This window comes from Abramis brama (genome assembly GCF_963993115.1).
Source record: "Abramis brama genome assembly, chromosome: 1".
Classification (NCBI taxonomy): Eukaryota; Metazoa; Chordata; class Actinopteri; order Cypriniformes; family Leuciscidae; genus Abramis; species Abramis brama.
Window position 1 is genome coordinate 12,482,307 of NC_139963.1, and position 23,989 is coordinate 12,506,295.

The 23,989-nt window shown below is 36.7% G+C and overlaps 1 protein-coding gene and 1 long non-coding RNA gene across 2 annotated transcripts in view; both read right to left on the minus strand.

Moving 5' to 3' along the window:
* LOC311080926 (protein NLRC3-like) overlaps positions 1–13,661 on the minus strand; it is a gene marked incomplete at its 3' end in the record, with an annotated part of 36,475 nt that extends 22,814 nt beyond the window's left edge. The window contains exons 1-4 of the mRNA XM_084111164.1: positions 13,598–13,661; positions 9,232–9,596; positions 5,519–5,635; positions 1,233–1,358 (exon numbers count right to left, since the gene is read on the minus strand). Coding sequence (XP_083967290.1) covers positions 1,233–1,358; positions 5,519–5,635; positions 9,232–9,512 — 524 coding nt within the window. The 5' untranslated portion in view covers positions 9,513–9,596; positions 13,598–13,661. The remainder of the gene's footprint in view (positions 1–1,232; positions 1,359–5,518; positions 5,636–9,231; positions 9,597–13,597) is intronic.
* A 4,832-nt stretch (positions 13,662–18,493) lies between these two features.
* On the minus strand, positions 18,494–20,802 carry LOC311086457. Its single transcript, XR_014607077.1, has 4 exons — positions 20,496–20,802; positions 20,052–20,345; positions 19,650–19,711; positions 18,494–19,517 (listed from the first exon to the last, which is right to left on the minus strand). It is a non-coding gene; the product is annotated as an uncharacterized lncRNA (long non-coding RNA).
* Positions 20,803–23,989: the final 3,187 nt, after the last annotated feature.

Below are 23,989 nucleotides of genomic sequence, written 5' to 3' on the forward strand. Positions count from 1 at the left end.
AGCGCGATATTGTTTTTTCCTCGAGGGACATCATGGCTTGCAAACGAGTGAAGCAAGGCAGTTGCTCAGTGTTTGGATGTACAAATGAACACAAAAGTTTTTTTTAGTTCGTTAATCCGAGCCTCTGAAGAACCAGTGGGTTATGTGAATTTCTGATGTGTAATTGTTCAAGTTCAGACAGATAATCTTTCTCTCAAAGTCGTTCAATACTGTTTATGCATCAGTAAATCAAGCCAGTGACTAAACAATCAACTTAACATCGTTTCTCACATCGTAGGATGAAAATAATCTTACTTAAACTGTAATTAATATATATACAGAAAGCATCAAAGAACAATCCCTTTCCAATCGCCCAAGCTGTCAATCACACAGCGCGAGTTTATCTGGACTCGTTATGAAATCAATGATGCTGTTACGCTGCACAACGAAGCTCTTACTGTACTTACCTCATGTTTGCATTGGTGAAATCATTAGTGAGAGTGCAGAAAATGCGTTGCAATGATAAGATCTTCATTCACGTGATCAACAGGCTGTCATCTGCTCAATGCTCGTCACAGCAAGCCTTTTATGTGATGGGAATAAATCTAAATACTTAAACTTCTCACGATTCATTAATCCCGATAGACGTAATAGTAAAAACGTATAATAGCTGTAATAGTAAAAGTTTTCGAGAGAGTTCCACATGTAATGCTAAATATTTTATATGCAAGCATGTCAGCCAATCACAACAGTGGGCGTTTACACTGAAGTCTCACAGCAGACACGCCCCTTTAAACAGAGTGCTCAAATCAGAGGCTAAAATCAGGCTAGGAAATATGCCTTTTATTTCTAAATTATAACAACTTTTGATCTAAAAAACATAACATTATAAGGGCACCCCAGGAAACATTCTAAAATAATAAAAATCCATGCAATGGGACCTTTAAGCACTAACAAAAAAAGAAATAAATGTTTTTATCAAAGGCCTTGCTGGAAATTTCTTTAAAGTTGATGTTTTTTTACATCATGATTATTATTACTGTGATGAACTTTTTATTAAAAAAACATCAGTTGATTTATTCTTTCTAGCTAATGAACTGCAATGCAGAGATAATATATCATAATCGTAATGTACAACTTTGGTTCTTGTGTAAAATGTTCCACCCTACATGATTACACTCAGAGAGGGTCAAAGGGCACTTCTCAATTTCTGGATTCAGGGACTGAAATACAGAGTTGTACATGATACTCACACAGGGTCAGAGGTCACAGCAGGTCCATCACTGAGATTAGGCGGCAGACCAATGGAGATGTTACTCTTCAAAGAAACACAGCTAAATATCGGAGATGCAGCTCTCTTTCTCTGCTTGCTGATGATACTGAGAAAAGGACATTCATATTTCATGGGGGGGGTAAAATGAACATAGCACAAACACTCTACCCAAACCCAGAGTACTCTCCCCGTATATAAATGGTTAGGACTAGAAGTGTGGAGAAGGGGTGGTGGAGGGATGCTGCTAAACTGTCAACGAATTGAGGTGAGACTGCTGAATATATATTGTTGATTGCTGAGTGGTCTCCACTTGTGTTAATTATTTATCTACACGTGCTCTTCCCGAACTTTGTTAATAAAACATCATTTAGGAGTAAACTAAATTGATCAGTCACCGTAAGAATAAATAAGTACTCTGAATTTGAATTAAACGTGATTTAATAATAACTGTCATAATTTAAACTGTAATATCATAATCTGCCACCTGCAGCTTTGTGACAAATAATTGGAATGGCACATGATTATTTGGCCATTAATTACACAGATCTAATCAAATGTGGAAAATAGACTAATAACTACCACTAATAATTTTTATTTGATCCCAACGTTTTCTGATTTTTTATAGTTCATTTATGTTTAGTCATAGCTACTTTTCTTCCCAGAACTACAGTATGTAGGGTTTGTTTCTGATGGGACACTCATTAGTGGCACAATTTAGGTGCTCTTGCCGCAATATATGCTTCAATTAGCATTAGCTTATGGACGTGCCCTATTTTACATGTAAACATGCCTTATGTGTGTCTTTACAGGTATGTTTGGGCTTCCTTTTAAAGGTGCCATGTGTCATAATTGAGGTAAAAATATCCAAAAAATAAACTACACGCATCAAAAGAATGAGAAGAAATAAGGGCGATGATGTCATTAAAAAAATGACAAGTTATAGTGCTGCAGAGATATCAACCTGAATTAGCATTAGCATTACTAGCCACGGCCCGACAGGTGTCGTAATACCAGTTTCGGCCATGGGAGGCGGTATGCGGGCAACATAACCACCAGTCAAACATGCAATACACGAATAACTCGCACAGCTTGTGGGTGTACTTGAACCTGATGTCAATCGTGTGGAAAGTAGCCTACTGTCCACTACTACATTCAAATAAAATCTGATAAAAAAAGGAACAGAACCAGAGTAAACATTGGCACTGCTTTCCATTGCTGGAGACAACTAATGGACATGAAAGAAATGAGGTTCGACTCCGAACTTGCAACATTTATTTTGGATTGGTAAGTATATGCTGTTAGTATTTCGTTAGAAGTTTGTTTTATATGTTTGTGTAGTTTTTTCGGGAAGTTATAACATAGAAATGTATCGAAGGCTGTTCGATAAACGTATAACGTACATATAGTATTGTAATAGTATATAGCACAATCTCTAGTTAGTTAAACTTTATTGTCCTTAAAGGCAATTCTTTGTATAGACAGCAGTAGGAGCAGTAGTATACACATACACATATTAACAACACAACACAACACATCAATTACCTTGAATTACAAAAAATCGTTTAAAAACTTAATTGCCGCCGGTATGAAAGAATTTCTATATCTATTTGATTTACACAAGGGGAGTCTAAATCTCCGCCCTGAAGGAAGGAGTTGAAATTCAGCACACAATGGATGAGTAACATCAGAAAGCACTACCTGGCCCTTCCTAATTGTCCTGCACTCATAAATCTGTGAGATAGTCCTTAAATCGGTCCCCACTATCTTACTGCACATTGTCACAATGCTTGTCAGCTTCCTCCTGTTCTTTAAATTAAGGTTACCATACCAGCAGACGATGGAAAAACTTAAAATGGCTTCAATGAAGCATGTATAAAAACATTTTCATAAAAGAAACATCCATGTTAAAAAGTCGAAGTTTCCTTAAAAAATGCATACGCTGAAGAGCTTTTCCTCTAATTATATCGGTGTTTTCCTCAAATTGTAGTTTATCGTCAATTATAGTCCCTAAATATTTATATTGTTTGACTACTTCTACCTGCTGTCCCTTTATGATAGAAGGCAACACAGGTGCAGAGCTCTTCTTACGGAAGTCAATAAGCATCTCTTTTGTTTTTGAAGCATTAATATTTAAAAATGAATCATCACACCATTGAATAAAATTATCGATCACTGGCCCAACATCTGGCTCAGAAGAGACACAATCACAGAGTCGTCCGCAAATTTAACAATGTGTCTCCCATTAAAAACACTACGACAATCATCGGTGTATAAAGAAAACAAAAGAGGAGACAAAACGCAACCTTGTGGCGTACCCGTGGAGGACATCAAAATATTCGACACCGCTCCATTGACCCGTACTCTTTGGGATCTATTAGTTAAAAAATCCACCAACCAGCACACAGTATTTAGATCTAGTTTAAAAGTATCAATCAATTTCTTTGCCAAAATGTGAGGCTGAACACAATTAAAAGCAGAAGAAAAATCTATAAAAAGCAAACGTGCATGACTTTTCTTGCCTTCTAAATGTCCTAAAATCATAAGTTAGCTCTTTTTTTCTTGCCAACCTATATTATGTTTATTAAATGGCTTTCCTGAGGTAAATCTGACATAATTGTTCTCCAACTGTGTTATTGACCTCTTCACGCTGATAAAAAACACTGATTGGTCGATATTATGTATGAGGAATACATTTTGGTAAGTTGTAGCCTACTGTATTCAACAGTGTTTGTGTTTTTTTACTAGTAGAGATGATCGGTTCACGTGCGCTAGGGATCTGTCGTGTAACATTTACAAGCACCAAAACGGTATTTATTGTTTGAATTGCGTGATAAAATTGACAGAATCTGAGAGCTGAGATTTTTTTATATCATAACTAACCTGCTCTGTCTAGTCTGTCGGTATCCGTGTCCTCTTTGCTTCGCGATTTTTCTGTGCGTGAGAAAATTGATGTGTGGTGTGAGAGCGTGTGAAAAGTGTCAATTGCGTGTGTCTCACGGTTAATGCGTGAGAGTTGGAAAGCTCTGGTTACGTTGGCGCTAGCTTGGTCAACATCAGCGAATGCTGTCTGTCAAATTAATGTAATTCAAACTAACAATAAAAATGTAATATGAACAAAACAAATATGAACATATTCACTGGTAAAGGTGAAAGGGAGTAGCTTGATGTCAGAGTAGACCAACTCACTTTCTGGAGGTATACTGCCCCCATCTGGTATGGAATGTGGAGTATGAATTTATTTTTTTTGACAGATGGCACCTTTAAGTCCATATATGTTTAATTATATAAATACAAATAAAAGAACAACAAATAATTTGTATCTTTGGTTTTTGTACCAGAGGTGAATAAGGATGGCACTTTTAGTGTAAATGTATATTCATATAATAGTTAATGATTTGTGACATCATTGTGTCATGACTTTACTTGAGGGGGCACATAATAATTTTTAACTCATTATTAAATAACCATACAGTAATGCAACTAATGGCAATTGTTTGTTTTGTCATGACTGCTTGAGGGGGCATATTTCATTAAAAATGAAAATTCTGTTATCATTTGCTCAAGTTGGTTCAAACCTGTATGAATTTCTTTCTTCTGCTGAACACAAAATAAGATATTTTGAAGAATGTCGGTAGCCAAACAGTTGATGTACCCCATTGACTTCCATAGTATTTTTTTAATGCATTATTTTGTCATGACTTTGATCATGATCATAGTTAATTCACTGCCAGGCAGTCTGGTTGAGGAACAACCACTCCCCAAGAAGACAAAAAATTTACATTTTGAACTCTCGTGAAATAAACATCCCCATCCTAGACGCATATCTTACCTCAGTATCGTCCTAATCTACATTGCTTTCCCTTGACCCCCTCTTCCCCCATTCCTTCTCTCCCTCATGCTGAGATCACCCAAATTCACCCAAAAATCGAGATGGTTTAATTTTAACAATTATTACATGGCTTGGTTGAATTCCAGTGTAGAATGCGGTCTGTTATTTCTTGATAACAGACCACTGCGAAGTATAACACACAGTTGCCATGAAAAACAGAGCGTTGCCATGGACGCGGAACTGACTATTTTGTTTAGCGGAAGCAATACGATCGTTTTTTTTAAATCAATAAACTCCTTTTTAAATCAATAATTTGTGTCAAATTATTTATTTATATTGTAGGTAGCCATGTAATAAGTGGGATATGTATAGTGAGGCGGTTGTTATAGCGAATAACAACCCCTTCAGGCTGATTCAAGACCCCACATGATACTCACACAGGGTCAGAGGTCACAGCAGGTCCATCACTGAGATTAGGCGGCAGACCAATGGAGTTGTTACTCTTCATAGAAACACAGCTAGATATCGGAGATGCTGCTCTCTTTCTCTGCTTGCTGATGAAAAAGATATTATAAGACAAAAAGGCTGAAAAAGACATTCATATTTCAAATTGCTTCTTTAAAGTGTATCTGTATGCTCTATTAAATGAACACTTAAATGAAGGTGGATTCAGTCAATGGCGGGGAAGCATTAATTGGCCACAACTGATACATGTGTTTTTTACTGTTCTCATCAGTCTCTTCTAAAGACCTTCCAAAAGATGAGGCTCCTGATATGTGTAGTATGTGAATATTACTCCAAATCCTAAAAATTCACCTGCATTAAAAGTCCTTTTACTTTTTTGGATATGCAAAGTCTTGGTTGGACCTTCGAAAATTGATTAAAAAAACAAAAACAAAACATGTTTTATATTTTCATTTTTGGCAAATGTAAAAGCACTTTCACACCAAAAGTGAAATGAATAAGCCTCAGGCTGAAAGAAATGCAAAATCACGCCTGTATAGTAGAGGGTGCAGATAAAAAAATAAAAAAATAAAAAAATAAATAAAAAAATAAAAAAATAAAAAAATAAAAAAATAAAAAAATAAATATTTATTTATATATATATATATATATATATATATATATATATATATATATATATATATATATATATATATACTTTTTTTGTTATTTTGCCATTCCGGAATGAAGAAGAATAGATTGCAAGAGAAGAAAGTTCAATGCACTTACTTTAGCAATAATATAATAATACATAATATAAATAGTAATAAATAATAAATACAAAAACTGAAAATAAATAATTAAATAGATAAAAGATAAAACACAAAGTATATTTGTGTAATTTAATATCTTTAATTATTGTAGGTTTGCATAATATTCTGAGATTGCACTTCACCGTTTTTATTAATGTTGAGTGATACTGAATCTGTGAGATGAGTAAATGCCTGTTCACATTACTCTAGAACTAGAATAAACAATGCCTCAGCACATGATTTCTCTCAACATGAGGACAGAAGAGCCGTCTGTCAATAAATGGAAAAACAAAGCAACTTGCGTTTATTTGAAAAAGTAACTCAGATATTTTAAGTAATGAGTTACTTTGCTAGTTATTAAAAAAAAAAAATCTGATTATGTCAGCATCAGACGTTTTCAAATTCCACACATGTAATGGTGAGGACGTTAAAAATGATTTTAATATGCAAAACTGTTACCCAATCATAGCAGTTTACGAAGTCTTGAAAAAGTCTCTAAAAATCAGTATATACAGTGAGGAAAATAAGTATTTGAACACCCTGCTATTTTGCAAGTTCTCCCACTTAGAAATCATGGAGGGGTCTGAAATTGTCATCGTAGGTGCATGTCCACTGTGAGAGACATAATCTAAAAAAAAATAATCCAGAAATCACAATGTATGATTTTTTAACTATTTATTTGTATGATACAGCTGCAAATAAGTATTTGAACGCCTGAGAAAAACAATGTTAATATTTGGTACAGTAGCCTTTGTTTGCAATTACAGAGGTCAAACGTTTCCTGTAGTTTTTCACCAGGTTTGCACACACTGCAGGAGGGATTTTGGCCCACTCCTCCACACAGATCTTCTCTAGATCAGTCAGGTTTCTGGGCTGTCGCTGAGAAACACAGAGTTTGAGCTCCCTCCAAAGATTCTCTATTGGGTTTAGGTCTGGAGACTGGCTAGGCCACGCCAGAACCTTGATATGCTTCTTACAGAGCCACTCCTTGGTTATCCTGGCTGTGTGCTTCGGGTCATTGTCATGTTGGAAGACCCAGCCTCGACCCATCTTCAATGCTCTAACTGAGGGAAGGAGGTTGTTCCCCAAAATCTCGCAATACATGGCCCCGGTCATCCTCTCCTTAATACAGTGCAGTCGCCCTGTCCCATGTGCAGAAAAACACCCCCAAAGCATGATGCTACCACCCCCATGCTTCACAGTAGGGATGGTGTTCTTGGGATGGTACTCATCATTCTTCTTCCTCCAAACACGTTTAGTGGAATTATGACCAAAAAGTTATATTTTGGTCTCATCTGACCACATGACTTTCTCCCATGACTCCTCTGGATCATCCAAATGGTCATTGGCAAACTTAAGACGGGCCTTGACATGGGCTGGTTTAAGCAGGGGAACCTTCCGTGCCATGCATGATTTCAAACCATGACGTCTTAGTGTATTACCAACAGTAACCTTGGAAACGGTGGTCCCAGCTCTTTTCAGGTCATTGACCAGCTCCTCCCGTGTAGTTCTGGGCTGATTTCTCACCTTTCTTAGGATCATTGAGACCCCACGAGGTGAGATCTTGCATGGAGCCCTAGTCTGAGGGAGATTGACAGTCATGTTTAGCTTCTTCCATTTTTTAATGATTGCTCCAACAGTGGACCTTTTTTCACCAAGCTGCTTGGCAATTTCCCTGTAGCCCTTTCCAGCCTTGTGGAGGTGTACAATTTTGTCTCTAGTGTCTTTGGACAGCTCTTTGGTCTTGGCCATGTTAGTAGTTGGATTCTTACTGATTGTATGGGGTGGACAGGTGTCTTTATGCAGCTAACGACCTCAAACAGGTGCATCTAATTTAGGATAATAAATGGAGTGGAGGTGGACATTTTAAAGGCAGACTAACAGGTCTTTGAGGGTCAGAATTCTAGCTGATAGACAGGTGTTCAAATACTTATTTGCAGCTGTATCATACAAATAAATAGTTAAAAAATCATATATTGTGATTTCTGGATTTTTTTAATTTAGATTATGTCTCTCACAGTGGACATGCACCTACGATGACAATTTCAGACCCCTCCATGATTTCCAAGTGGGAGAACTTGCAAAATAGCAGGGTGTTCAAATACTTATTTTCCTCACTGTACATCATATTGTAAGTGCTGTTATGCATGTGTTCTGTGCATTTGTTTCATAATTAATTAATTTATAATTAAATCCACAGTTTCATGCTTTCATCTATTTGAGGTACAATTTAAATGTGAATGTGATGTAAATTAATTTGTTGCTCTTTAAAACGTAAGGTGCAAGAATGCTTCACTTTAGCAGAAATTACGAACTACTGCGTCGCCCCCCGATGGACTGATGATGAGCGGACGTCTCACGAGGCTTTGCTAAGTTGCATTTAAGTTTAAAATCAGTGGTTCTTATGTCAAAAGGACAGCAAAGGCGTGAAACTAAAGACTCAATAACCTCTTTTCATAAAAAGCAGCCAACAAGGTATTTGTTTCACGTGTTTAATGTATTGAAAGCATGACTAAAGCAGATTAGCATTGGAAGCACACTGTGTATTGCTATGTATTGACTATGTATATCTGCTGATGTGTTTGTGCTATGTTCATTTATGAATACAGTTCTCACAGTGTAAACAAGACGAGTCTAAGACTTAAACACCCGTTTCAAGGAACCAACCTGTGTCTGTTGTTGTGAAGACAGCTACACATCGTCTCACATAAGTCACCTCACACCTTTCTCTGATCATTAAATCACTTCACTGGGACTCAGTTCAGACAGTTTCAGACCCTCAGTGGGTGACCAGCATCTTTTCTTTTTGTCTTTATAAAGTGATACACTTTTCAGAGAAAACCTCCGTGAGTGATTCACCATGTTAATTCAATAATTTCACTTCCACTACTCACACAGAGTCAGAGGTCACAGCAGGTCCATCGCTGAGATCAGGCGGCAGAACAATGGAGATGTCACTCTTCATAGACACACAGCTGAACTCTGGAGATGCTGCTCTCTGAGTGTGAACAGAAGCCTCCTCCTCGCTCTCCTCACACCCACTCATTTTACAGGCCGACTTCTCCTCTCTCTCCTCACACACACTCATTTTACAGGCCGACTTCTCCTCTCTCTCCTCACACACACTCATTTTACAGGCCGACTTCTCCTCCTCTCTCTCCTCACACAAACTCATTTTATGGATCGTCTTCTCCTTTCTCGTTCTCCTCACACACACTGATCTTACAGGCCGACTTCTGCTTCTCTTCCTGCTACTGGCCTGTATGTGGAGGAAGAGAACATACACTGAATTTTGACATGAAATTAAAAATAAATGACTAGGTTTTACTAGATTATAGGGATGTAACGATATTGTCAATTTCGTGGTATCACGATAGCAAAAGTGTCTCGATATCATCGTGGTCACAGAACTGTATGAAACGATAGGTCTTCTGGGCAAAAAGTGGCGTTTTTTTTAACCTAGTGGAGCAGAGCGGAGGGAAGTGTTAACTACAATTCCCATCGACCAGGGCCGTATTAAGACAGTGTGGTGCCCCTGGGCACTATACCTTAAAAGAGAATGTTAGAAAAAAATAATAGATGTTACGTTTGTCAAGGTCCAGCTGGTGCAATTTTTATTTTATTTTATAAAAGGGAGTTTTAGGTCATTTGACCCATCTCATACTATACCTCATACCTCTAAGTGACAGTTGTGATTAGAGGGTAAAGAAAAGAGGATATGACATGGTTAATTTTTACATCATTGTAATGTTCAATCCTTGTTTAATAAATACTTATACTTATTAAAGTGTGTTTAATAAACACACTTTAATAAGCACTTTTTTCCAAGTCTTCATTTGTCTTTTTTTTAAATAATCGCAATACATATCGTACCCTGGACTTTACATAGTTAGAGGTATTATCGTATCGTGTGATTTTGATATTGTTATATTAGCCTATTTAATTGGGTATCGTTTTAATAGTACCACTAATTCACTTCACTGAGTGCTTCATTATGTGATTTTGGACATTTCTGAAAAACCTGGATTAGTGAATGAGTTTATTGTTTAGCAACATGTTAGATGTTGGTGTTTTGTTTGTGATTAATAAAATACAGACGTTGCTCGAGCTTGTATCTGTTTTCATACAGATTGGTTTATGCATTTTTTAATGCAATTAATTATTCTATTTTTTAATTGACACTAACAGCACAATCAGCTACAATCATTAGTTACGTTTTTAAAATTAAACTATTTAGAAAGTACCTAAATGGGGTTGGTCTTGTATTGATTGTTTCTTAAGATGAGATTCTGGCACAGATAATTCATTGTGGTAAAGGTCAAATGTACAGATGAAATTGTTTGATTTACTAATGGGTATTTTAAATAAAATTGGTCTGGTGTAAATATGGTTTAATAATATGGTTTTTGGTCTAATAGTCACATGTGGACCACATAAGCACGGTGTGTACCAGTAGTGCACAACACATCGAAATTTAAAAAGCAAACATAAGTTCACAACACAACGGAACCAAGCCACTACACAACGTAAATGCTCCCGACCACCAATTCAAATGGACCTCCTGTCCATACGGTAATCTCTCTACTGTGCGACAGAGAGTCGCTTGGTTATGATGCAATAGTTAGCCTATTTTTACAAAAACTGCTTCTACAGGGCCATAACGTAAGATACAAGGTAATGGAGCATTTTATACTAGGGGTGTAACGGTGTATTCGTATTGAACCGTTCGGTACGAGGCTTTCGGTTCGGTGTTCGGTACGCATTTTCAAACCGAACGGTTCGTTGGACCATTTTTCCTGCCGACCAAAATTTCGTTATTTCAAATGTAGGCGGGTCATAAAGTAAGAGACGCTGGCGCGACCACAACATTGTCTGACATCAAATGGCAAACGTAATGTAAGCGGAACGAAACTGAGCTACTCATTATTGTGTGGTTGACGGACCGTTGTTTATCAGTTTGGACCAAAGCAGCGCGAGCCGATCTTGATCATGCGACACTGTTACTACACAGCGCTAAGAGATCCAGTAAATAAATCATTTGAATTCGCCACTGAAGTAATAACATCGCTGCGAGATCTAGTGAGAAACATTTTCATTTCTCCGTTATTAACGGATCAAACAGCGCGTGGAAGCCAGGAAGAAACATTGTGCCATGAATGAACTATCCAGTGTCCACAGATCTGCAACATTCACCATGGATTTACTGTAGTAACACTAACTGCAACCATGGAAGTTTGGCAGGAATAGTAGGCTATTTCAAGTAACATTACGTTGGTTTTCTTTTGACATTATGGATAAAATTGCTGCCCTCAAATGTTAATCTGAACTAAAAATAGACCTTTGTTTATAACTACTACAATATTACATTTCATTTTTTCCAAGGAGCCGTTTTGTTTTATATGCACATAAGAAGAGTCTATTGTAGCTCCATCATTGCTCAAAGTAAAAAAATAATAATTTAAAAAATCATACTTTATTATGTTAGTTTTAATTAAAAATAAATAAATAAATTATCTGGCATTTCTTTCTTTTTGCTGTATCGAAAACCTACCGAACCGTGACACAAGTGTATCGTATTGAACTGAACCGTGAATTTTGTGAACCATTACACCCCTATTTTATACATTTTCGTGTTACTTTAGACGGTTAGGGTTAGGACAAATGGAGTCTTTAAACGCCTCAGATGTAAAGTTATTCGCTGTCAAAGTGACGCCAAAATGAATGGGAGTCAGTGGAATGCTAACAGCAGATCTGCTAATCAATGGTGGCGCCCCGGGAAGCTTCGGTTTCCGGCTGATGGATTACCCCCTTGGTTCTACAGAGTCGGGAGTCTTACAAAGATATCAATACCACCATTGGTTTTAACAGTAACCATTGTATATCAACATGAAATATTAATTTAAAATCAGCTACTTGCATTATAGCTGTATATTTATACATGAGAATGCTTTGACGCGCTATCACAGCGCATGATGCCTAAAGGAATGTCTGCCAATTCCACCAAGTGCGTTAAAATGTATCATTTGTATTAATTCAAATTACTTTTAACATTTAAAAATGGACATGTTCAAATTCCAAAGCTTGTAGTTCACCAAAAAGGGTATTTTCATTTCCCTAAGTTGTAATATGTTCCTAACCAGACTGACTTAGAGGTGAAATTGTGCCATACCTCCCTGTACAATACGCAATTTGTTTTTATAAAAAATTACTAGAATTCACCTAAAGGTAAATACATTAAGGAAGGTATTGGAAAAATGTCACAAGTCTACAACGTCTGAACGTACTACAATCTTTGGAACATGAACAAAATATTATAGTTATAGTTATATGGTTACAGTATTTTATCAAAAAGTAATCGTGTAGGCTACTGTACAAGCGAGATATTGGCCACTTACAAAACTCAACCAAACAATATAGCCTAAGGTTCAGACATGGGTAGGGTTGCCAACTTCAGAAAATAACAATGCGGGACAATCGTTGTTCTTTACAGGAAAATAAGGGACACTCAAAATATTTGTATCACACAGTATGTCATTTCAGGTTTGTATGTATTTAAAAGGTTCTCCGACATAAACACATTTGTTTTGCTTAACCAATGTAGAATTTAATTCTAAAATGAATTTTAAGGTCACACAAAAAGTCACATTACACACAAACCATAGTTAACCAAAATAATAGCATCTGAAATAGAAAGCTTTTGTAACATTATACACTACATTTTAAAGAAATTAAAGAAAGTAATAGCCTACTTTTATTCAGCAAGGACGCATTAAAGTAATCAAAAGTGACAGTAAAGACATTTATAATGTTACAAAAGCGTTTTTATTTCAGATAAATCTACTTTGAACCTTCTATTCATCAAAGAATCCAGAAAACAAACAAACAAACAAAAAAAACATTAATAATAATCAGAAATGTTTCTTGGTCAGCAAATCGCATCATCATATTATTCCCTCAGGAAGATTTCATGTTTTCTTGCGTGGCTGGATGTTGGACTCATGAACAATAATCACGTTGTTTGAATTCGATTTGCGCAGCCGAATCGTTGTTTGAAAAACTGATTTGCCGAAATCAAAACGCGGTCGGACAGTGAAAGGGATTACCCATTAGCCCGAGTCCGGATCGAACCGGGAGCGACCAGACAGCAGAGGATTCTGCTCGCAAATCAAACAATGATTTGTCCCAAAAGAATAAATAATTCTCAATTTAGAATTATTAGTAGCCTGTGGTCTGATGCGCGTGAGTGTGCAGGCTACTTACCGTATCCTGCGAAGGAAGGCATTTTCTGAATCTGAATCCTCTGAAATGGCACTGATTAGCTTTTGGTTTCACCTGAGACAGTCAGGTGAGGTGCGCGCCCAGTGTTGCCAGATTGGGTCGACGATTTCCAGTCCAAAAGCCAAACTTGAAGAAAGTTTGAGAAACTTCAAGAAAACCCCTCCCAACTTTAACTGACAAAATAAAGATATATAATTTTATTGCCATGTCAGTCATGGTTGATAAGCACCATTTTTATCTCCTTAAAATATCAAGATGTAAACAGCAAGAAAGCCCAGTGCAGGCAATTTACACATGTTAATTCACACACACCACATCCTAAATGTGTGTCATTCATTGATACATAGACCTATACGATTTTTGTCTGGGTTGTAATTTAATTAGGCTCATCTAGGCTACACAATATCTTTTTAGACCAGGGGTGCGTTTCCCGAAAGCATCGTTGGCCAACTATGGTCGCAAGTTCATCGCAATGTCCATTGAACTCTATTGGAAACGAGGGAACTTGCGACCATAGTTGGCTAACGATGCTTTCGGGAAACGCACCCCAGATCTGGAGTAAAACGATGACAACTAGCCAACTCTCTCATAGCCTACAACATTTAATCAAACAAAAATGCATTTATATAAAATTGTCTGTCAGTTGTATGTTTTGAGTAGTTGCTACCACTTGGGTGTTATTTGTTTTATGTTTGAACACAAAATGGTTATTTCATATCATTCTTATGAAATCAGGCTTTCACTTTTGTTGGTGGGTGATTCAATAATTGGAAATACATTTTGCATTTCAAAAATTTAAGGAAAAAAAAATATTTCCAGTAACTTACTGAAAACATATTCAATTTTAATAATTCAGTGCTTGCCAAACATTAGGCTACATTTAATGAAAAAAAAAAAAAAAAAAATCAGATTTCTTGTTTGTCAACTCTGTTACAGACAAATTAGGCAAAATTGTTACTCTACCTTGGTAACAGAGTTTGATGGTAACATAATTGACAATTTTAAACTTTTTAGCTAAAAGCTCCACTTGCTATAGCATAAATGCTGGCGCGAAAGGAGGCTGGGCGAAAGGAGCCTGGTTGCCATGGCCGCGATCAGATATAGGATGTTTTTTATGACTCTTAGGAATGCTAACAAGTAACTAACTCTGCCATAGATATCAGAACAAACTCTCCTGTTTCAGATAGATATTCATGGGAATGGCAAAATGTATGGACTTTTTTTCTAATTGTATTATTCATATCCCAAGTACACTTTCATAGAAGGCCATGAGGGACAAAATAGGTGGTGCCAACTGAAAAAACAAGATATTTTCTAATATAAAGATTAATAAGTATGTAATTATTTTTAAACTTTATTAAAGGAGACATTTCAATTGATACAAAAAGCTTTTAAAATAGATTTTTGTGACCCAATAGGTAAAATACACTTAAAAAGGTCAGAGGGACTCAAATCATACCGGTTTCGTGGAATATTCATACGATGAACGAATTTTCGCTTCGTACGGACCGAGGTGCATAACCAATGTAATATAAACAACAACAGATCACAACATCTTACAATAGACAGTGCAACGCGCAGCCCTCAACCATTCACATGATTCACACAATAGCCTACAATACAATACATAGCAAACAGTAAACAATACACATGCAGTAAACAGTAAAATAGTGCAAATCCCCAGTAGACAGAAAAAAGTGCAATAGACAGTAAGTACAATTTGACCAGAGCAGAAGCCAATAAACTTTTCTTTATCCTTGTTTTCGCATGGGCCGGTTGCAGTGTCTTTATTTCTGGACTCGGCTTTATTTTGGACTCGGAAGTCCAAAGTCTTTCGCGTTTTACAGCGGGTGAATCTCCAGTTGTCACTGGTGATTGTCGTTTGAACCTTTCTGGATCCGCCATCAAACTGATAAGCTTAATTATATCAAGTGCTGTGAGAAAAGGCTATGAATCTCCACCTCCAACATCCTCACACTCAAGCAGATAGTTCTGAACACTTGCTGGTGATGTACTTGCTCAGAAATTTATTTTGGATCATTTTAACACAAACAAGTTATGGACTGCAGGGGCCTGTTTCAATAAGGAGGTTCAACCAACTCTGAGTTAAAACTTGAACTCTGAGTTGACTTACCCTGAGATGGGAAACTCTGAGTTTTCGGTTACAGAACAGCTGAAATGAGTTAGTTCAATCAACTCTGAGTTGACCTACTCTGAGTTAAGCGCGTGCACCACAACTATAAAAAGCCATTATCAATGGAGCGCAGATATTACGAGTCACCATGGTAACAGCGCCAAACAAAAAGAGGAATTACTGTTATACAGTGTTGGGTGTAATTAATTACCAAGTAATCTAAATATTGTGATTTGATTTAATTAAAGGGATAACTCTTAATTCTTCTGTAATTTAAAATAAAATCTGATGTAATTACATTAAATAGGCTACTGCATAGACTATAGAGAACAATTATGTATAAAACAATAGTGGATTTAACATACATTTTTAATAGGTATATTTTTTATGTAACCTTCTCCCTCTACACACTTTGGTCAAATCAAGAATAATTCATGCAATTGTATATTGTTTATTTGAAAGCATTAAAAGTGCAGTTTCTTGTCTCTCCTTGTATTGTTCAAGTGGTTGAGGTTGATATGGGATTTAGTAATTAGTAATAAGTAGACCAATACTTTCTAAAGATAGTAATTATTACATTAATCTAATTACACTGTTGAAGATAACATTGATAACTATTTTAGAGTAACTTACCCAACTGTTATAATATCAGAGGTGAAACTAGAAGAACAGTATGTTATTCAACCTAATTTTAATTTTCATGTGGAGCAATCCTGCAGGCATTAAAAGACCATGGCAGCAGCTGAAAATTAAATATAAAAACATAATTCAATCAGGTAAGGCTTGAGCATATCATGGGTGAAGGCTACCTGACTTTACAAACATTTGACATATTAAATAACTAAATAGCATCCAGTGTCTAGCAGTGTAGCAGCATTTTTGGCTGAGGGAATTCCAGGAGGGACTTCAGAGCCAGTCACTCCCAAAGATCCAAGGGCCTTCATAAAATGTAAGAGGTTTACATATGTGTTATTTTTTTAGATAGGCTATTTTTGATATTTCCATTTATTTTACTTTGAGGTTGGGTTTTTTGTTGGTCCTAACAGATTCTGATGGTAATATCTGTCTTTTGGAGCCTCCTGTCTCAACAGAACCCCAGGTAGTTGTAAGTAGCCTACTCAATACACCAGAAATTAAATAGTGTTATAAAGTGCACTCGACCAAATGCTCATCTTCACAGGACGATGAGGATAAAGAGTTTCTGCTGCCACAGAGAGGCCTACAGAGGTAATGTTAATATTATGTGTCTACACATCAAACAATCTACCCATTCAGATTTTTTCAAATTTTTATGTGGATAATCTAAGTTTAAATCTAAGTATAAACGGGTATTCTTATCTCTCCCTCCGCCCTCAGAGTGTGGAAGAACAGCAGGAGGACGGTCCATCAACTTCTGTTGCACAGATGAACACATTTCAGTGATTTCCAGTAAATGCCAGTTTAATTCTGTAGAATTTGTTTAGAACTACATTATATAACTCTAATCTACTACTGTATTTTCAGTTGCCAGTTAAGGAGTTATATAGACTTCATCTTATTAAAAAGAAATAGAAAAAAACTGCAGTAAAAATAGCAATATTTTATTTATTAATAAAATATTAATTTTATTAATAAAAATTTACTGAAAGAATGAATGAGGTGTTTAAACACCGCTTCCCCTTTAAAAAAGGGGAGGAGACCGATAGAAACTCTGGGTTTACCGAAGAAAACCTGCTCCCGACCAGGTTAGGTTCACAGAGTAAGTTACCATGGTAACTGACTCTGAGTATAAGTTACCTCTCTTTCAGAAACGGGCTTGACTTACTCTGCTTTCTCAGGTTTAACATACCTCCCATTCTGAAACAGAAAACTCAGAGTTTCCCTCATTTCAGGGTTAACATACTCAGAGTTTTCACTTAACCTCCTTTCTGAAACAGGCCCCTGGGGTCTGTACCATGAAGCCGGATTAGGTGGCTAGCCAGCTATGTTTCAGCTTAGTTTCCGCCAACCCTGGGTTTTAGGTACTATGAAAGTAGCTCGGCTTTAATCGGTGTTCGTTGCCATGGTATCTTACGCTGCACGGCTAACCTGCTCCGGGGCAGGTTATGTTCTGGATTCGAGATCTCAGACTGAAGTTTGACCATTCAGCTGAGAGCAAAGAAACATATAGGTGACGTAACTTATTCCAAGTGTCTGTTGCAATGACTTCACCTTTTCTTCCAAACCCGGTGGACATCTCAGCGCAAATTGTTAGACGAGCACTTCGTAGAGAAAGAGTTTTTAGCCAGACAAAATCCCCTTGCCTTAACTGATAGTTACTTGTATGAAAGATACAGATTTTCCGCGGAAGGAATGTCTTATCTTTGCGAACTTCTTGAGCCGCACATAAAGAATTTAACACGTCGAATTCATGCACTTACTGTACCGCAAATTGTATTGCGTTGCGGTTTTTTTTTGCAAGTGGTACATACTTGCACGGTGGGTGACGCACAGAAGCTAGGGGAAAACATATGTTTGTTGAACCATTCGCAAGGTGGTCCTCGCTCTGCAGGAGTACATGAAAAGTTTCATTAATAGTGTTCCCCGGACATTTATTGACCATGTCCATAAAAGAGGGCTTTTATAAAATTGCCAGTAAGATATATAGGGTGACATCACATGAACACTTTTTTTTTTTCAAAAAGCAAATTTCACAAATGTACTATACAATATAATACATGTTAAGAATTATTTTGAATCTTTTTTATTATTCTTCTGTTAATCTTATGGATTCCCAAGTCATTGCAACATGTATGCAGTCTATTGCTCCAATCTCCACTGCTCTAGGGAACATGAGGCAGATTATGTTAATAGGAAGTCCTATCACAGCCATAATGTTCAGGTAGAGATGATGTGAATATGTGAGATGATTATTTTCTGTTAGATGAATCTTTAAATTAATAGTAACTTTAACAGATATAACAATGATCTACTAAACATTTCATCTGCAGACGACTTGTGGTCATGAACATATGATCAAGTTTGGATGCCAAATGGCCTGGCTCCAGTGCTTGTCTTACAAATTTTCCATGAGTCTGTGTTGTGTCAGCACTTTGAGGAAAGCAAGTTAAATTTGGTACAGTACAAAACACTGTTAATTTGAACTGAGCTAGAAAAACCTACACAATAACCCCCTATCATGACCCTCAGACAGGGCCACAGCACCGCTTCAATGTGGCCCTCAGTAAAACCAGAGTGAAGATAGAGATGACCTTTGGCATCCTAAAGGCACATTTGAACTGTGTTCGGCGCTTAAGAGTCACCAGAGCGGGCATCACAGATAGTGGCTGCATGGGCCATTCTGCACAATATAGCCACCAGTAGAAAGAAGCGAGAAACACCACAAAACCAGCTTCTCCCCGATGAAACTGACCCGATCACACTTGACCACCCAGCTGGTGCAGATGTAGATGCAATCACCATACAATAATACAATATTACACTTAATAAAAGCACATTGAAACTGCAGATAGGTCTCAAACTGTTTTATTGGTTTTATGGGATGGGAGGGAGAAAGAGAGCAAGACAAAGTTGCATTAATAAATATTCATACTAAAGTGTTACTTGGTTAAATAAGTTATACTAATAAATATATATATTTATTGAGATCAGTTTTATCCAGCTGTTTGATTCTGTTTGGAGCCTCCTCAGCTCACAGTCAGCTCCTTTAGTAAACAGTCTAGTTCAAGTCTCCTTTAGTGTGCAGTCTAGACTCCTTTTGTACAGGGCCCTGACTGAGTCTGTTTCCACCTGAAACATAATTCCACCACAAACATGATCATTACAAGTTTTCTGGAGGCTCATCAAAATCACAAAAAGTTCCTTGACTTCCTACAAACACAGGACTGACTGTAATTTATGTCAAGGGTTTTAAATCCTTACACATTTCTTCTGAAGCCCATTGAGGTAGAGGCCTCCGTTTCTGGGGCAGGTTGTGAAAAATCCTACAATAAAAGAGATGTGTAAGGGCCAGTCCCTTTTTTATGCCACACATTCAAATGTTTGCCATAATAAAAAGCCCAGTGCATTCACATCAGCAACTGTCTGAGAACACACAGACAGAGTGTCTTCATTTCCTCCACCCTAATAAATAAAATTGGCCAATGTAAAGCATAACTGTTGTAAAGCAGGTTAGTTTGGTGTTCTGTCTGCTGCATACTGACCTCTGTGTGGGAGACTGTGTGTATGTGTGCTGGCTTCAACAGAGACATTGTATTTCCCTCTACTGCAGAACATAGTCAGCTATATTTAAAACTTAAAAGTAGTAATGGATTGCACACGTACCCAGTGTTACTTGCTTAGAGGAGCCAGCACCAGGGTCAGACTGTACAGCACCTGTAATCCCATCCAATCGGCCGTCCCTTATTGCCTACTCAGAGCCAACTCCTCCGCCACAGTGTATTCTGGTTTTCTGAATTTAATTCTTTATTTCTGTTTGCTGCAAACAAGTGTTTGTGATAAAATGTTCACAAATGTAATAAAAGGTTGTGGTAAATACTCACCACTTTGAATTATATTTTTATATTTTGTCTTTATCTGCTGCCAAGAACATTTGGAGTTGGGGTTGCATCTAAAAATCTAAAAATCAATGAATATTAATCTTTCTTAGTACATACATGCACATTTTTTATATATTATAAAAATAGGCTATAGGCTATATTACACATAGGCTACACATACATATATATATAATTTTACATAAATATAGAACGTATTTGTTTAACTTACGCATTAACAATCAGCAATCTTTCTCCAACAGTCTTCTCTTGCTTTGGCAGCAGAGAACGTATTGTTTCAAGCTTGAAATACATATAAATTCATCGTAATTCTGAATAATTATCTCTTGCTTCTCCGCGGAAAAATATAACGCTCTCGCTACCCGCGATTGGCTGTTCAGTGTCGACGTCACTCTTTTATGTGCACGCGCATTAAATAATCATAGCTTAAGGATCAAAGCCTGAGTTGACAGAGAAAGTTGATGAGCTGCATCATGGTACCAATAAAGCCTGATTGCATCGGTTTGGTTTTGTCAATTCAAAACTAATCCTGTAACCCCGAGTTTGTTCAGCTACCTTCATGGTACAGGCCCCAGGTCTGCAGCTTTAAAATAAAATATTTTGATTACACAATGATACATGATGGAAAAAATACACTGAAAGTTGCAGTTCAGTTTAAAAATGTAGATGTTTACCCACATCTTTCCAACCGTCATTTCATTTCTAGAAACTAGTATTCTTGTCACTAAATATAATGTAGTTTTTTGGGTGAGTTAGTCGTTGTTTTGCTGAAGTGCTCTTATGTTCTCCACTAGATGGAGCCACGTTACTTTGGAGTCACTCATTTCAGTCAGCGATTCAAACTTTCGATGAGAGTTTAGCAATTTCAACACGTGTGAGGTTTGGACTGTGTTTCTGTTTCTGTTTCGAGGGGTTATTTCGCACGCCTCATGAAAATACACCAGACTTAATCAAATCCTGAATCTACAAAGTCATTTTATTGTGTTGTAGGGATGAAAGCATCTCTCAGGTAGGCCCTGATTTTCATTATCCTTTGGTGACTGCATATCCACTCTTCAACTCTGGTTTACACTTTGTGAATTATCTGCAAAGATAAAGTAATAAGTTATGATAATGAAGTCTTAACTGTGGCATCTGTGAGTTATCTTGTGCTCAAATTGGATGTTATGCGTGTCTCTCATCTTCATACAGAAATGAAAGCTGCAGACTGATTTACATTAAGTGTCATTTCCATAAACTCGTCAGCTAAAGGAGGATGCTTGTGCTGTTGGAGTATGAACATGTACAGAAAGCTATTTGTAGTGTGCAGTTATAACATGTCAAACAGTGCTTGTGAATTGCCACCAAAACATGGTTATTAGTATGTTTTTTTGGAAATAGTATCATCATTATACCATTAAAAAAATGTTTTTATAAAAATAAAAATAAAAACACATTTACCATGTCAATGCCATGGCATACTTTAATGTTTCTTATAAATGCAATACTGAATATCATTTCAGTGTTTATTCTCAATTCTGACAATATCAGGATTTTTTTAAAACTCAAATAGAAAACATAAATAATTGTTTAATTGGATATTGAATATTGGTTGGATAAAGTTGGATAAAATGTGTTTTACAAATCATTTCAATTAAATAATAATAATAATAATAATAAAAAAAAAAATAATAATAAAAAAAAAAATATATATATATATATACAGTATATATATACAGTATATATTTATGAAATACATATATTATGAAATACATTTTGAACAATATTTACTGTATGTCTTGTTGTAATTATTTATTTACAAAAATATATAAAAAAATATATAAAATGATATCAAATAAATGACTAAAATGTATTTAAAAAAAACATTTACATAAATACATTTTAAAATATATATTAGTCTACCAAGACACTTTCCTGAACCTTTCCTGGCCAGTTCTTTCTACAGTAGTCAACATTTGAAGTGGATCAAAATCTTTCATCAAAGTTCTACATGAATTTTGAACAATACCCGTTCTTGTCTTTGATGGCAACTTTGATGAACTTTTTTGATCCACTTCAAATGTTGACTACTGTATACATCTAAACACATCATAAATAGACATGCACAACAGTGTTGTAGTCCAAGATCATATTTACAAGGGCATTTGGATTTTGGCCTGGACTTGGACTCGAATGAACCGGTCTCGACTAGTCATAGAAAATATTGAGTCGAAAATTAGACAAACTTGAGTCCTTGTCCAGTCTCGAGTACTTAGACACTGGTGCATAAAGTAAAAAGGGAAACTTTGCATTATAATGCACATTATACTTATGAGTGTTATCAGTTGCCATTGGATCGCCAGGATATCACTGGCTACTAGTAATTGTGAAATAAGGCACTGTTGCATCGGCAGTGGGATATATGAGATGACATATAACAGGAATGAAGTAAAGAGAAGGTAATTGGGGACGACTGCCCCTGACACGCAGGGTGACCCTGGTCTCCAGCCAAACCTCCAGAATCCATTGCTATTGATTTGTGGCTGTTTAATGAGTGTTGTGCTGAGAGGAGACTGATGCCGGATCATGCACTTGTCCCTGGTGTCGTAGTCTGTATATCTCGGATCTGTCTTGAGAATGTAGTTCGGGTCGTCAAATGCTTGTAAACAGCATCTCTGCACTGTAGCCCTGTTGCACAAACACAATTACACATTTACCAGCAACATAGTGCTGTTACTGTTGCTCAGCCAGGATCTATGAACCTCTCTGACAGTGAGGCACTGCATTGGTTGCTTGATTAGTTGAATGATTTGGTAATAATAAAAATAAAAGTTATCTAGTTTTGTGCTAGTTTCTAGAGTTGCTGTTAGTTTGAAAATTGTACTTTCACCTGGTTCAGAATGAGCACATTTAAGAGGTTGGTGTGATGCAAAAAATATAATAATTTTAGCAAAATCATGCTTCCTTTAAAAATACTTTGATTTGTCTAAATTCACTCATGAAGGCACTCACAAAATGTATTGTTTAATATATATATATACTGCTGCAGGGTACTGTTAAAAATAGCATACATTACAAAACTGAATATTTATGTGTATTTGCACATGTTTGGTGGTTTGCTTAGCAACATGCTAACTTAATTTTGGGATCAGCTGTGATAAGTCAGCCTGATAACTCATGTTTTACTGGAAATCAGTGATTGTAGTTTATAAAGTTATACATATGTTTCTTACAAAGATTCATCACTTCACTTCAGAAGGCCTTTATTAACCCCTGGAGTCGTTTAGATTACTTTTATGATGGATGGATGCTCTTTTTTGAGCTTCAAAAGCTCAGGCTCTATTCACTCCCATTATAAATCTGGGAAGAGCCAGGGTATTTTTTAATATAACTCAGGCCTTGTCCACACGGACACGGGTATTTTTTATAACCGTGACTTTTTTTATGCGGTTCGGCCGTTCGTCCACACGCAAACGCAGTATCAGGTCACTGAAACCGAACATTTTTGAAAACCCCTGCCAGGGTGAGGATTTTCAGAAACGCCGGTTGCAGTGTTGTCGTGTAGACAGTAAAACCGGGGTTTTTGCTTCTGATTCAGGCTTCTGATTGGCCAACGTGGCTTTACGATCGCCGCCTGCTGGTGTGGCATGCTCTTGACAGCATGTGATAGCGTGTTTTTTGCGTTTTCATGTAGGCGGAGATTTCTTTTAAACCGAGCATGTGTGG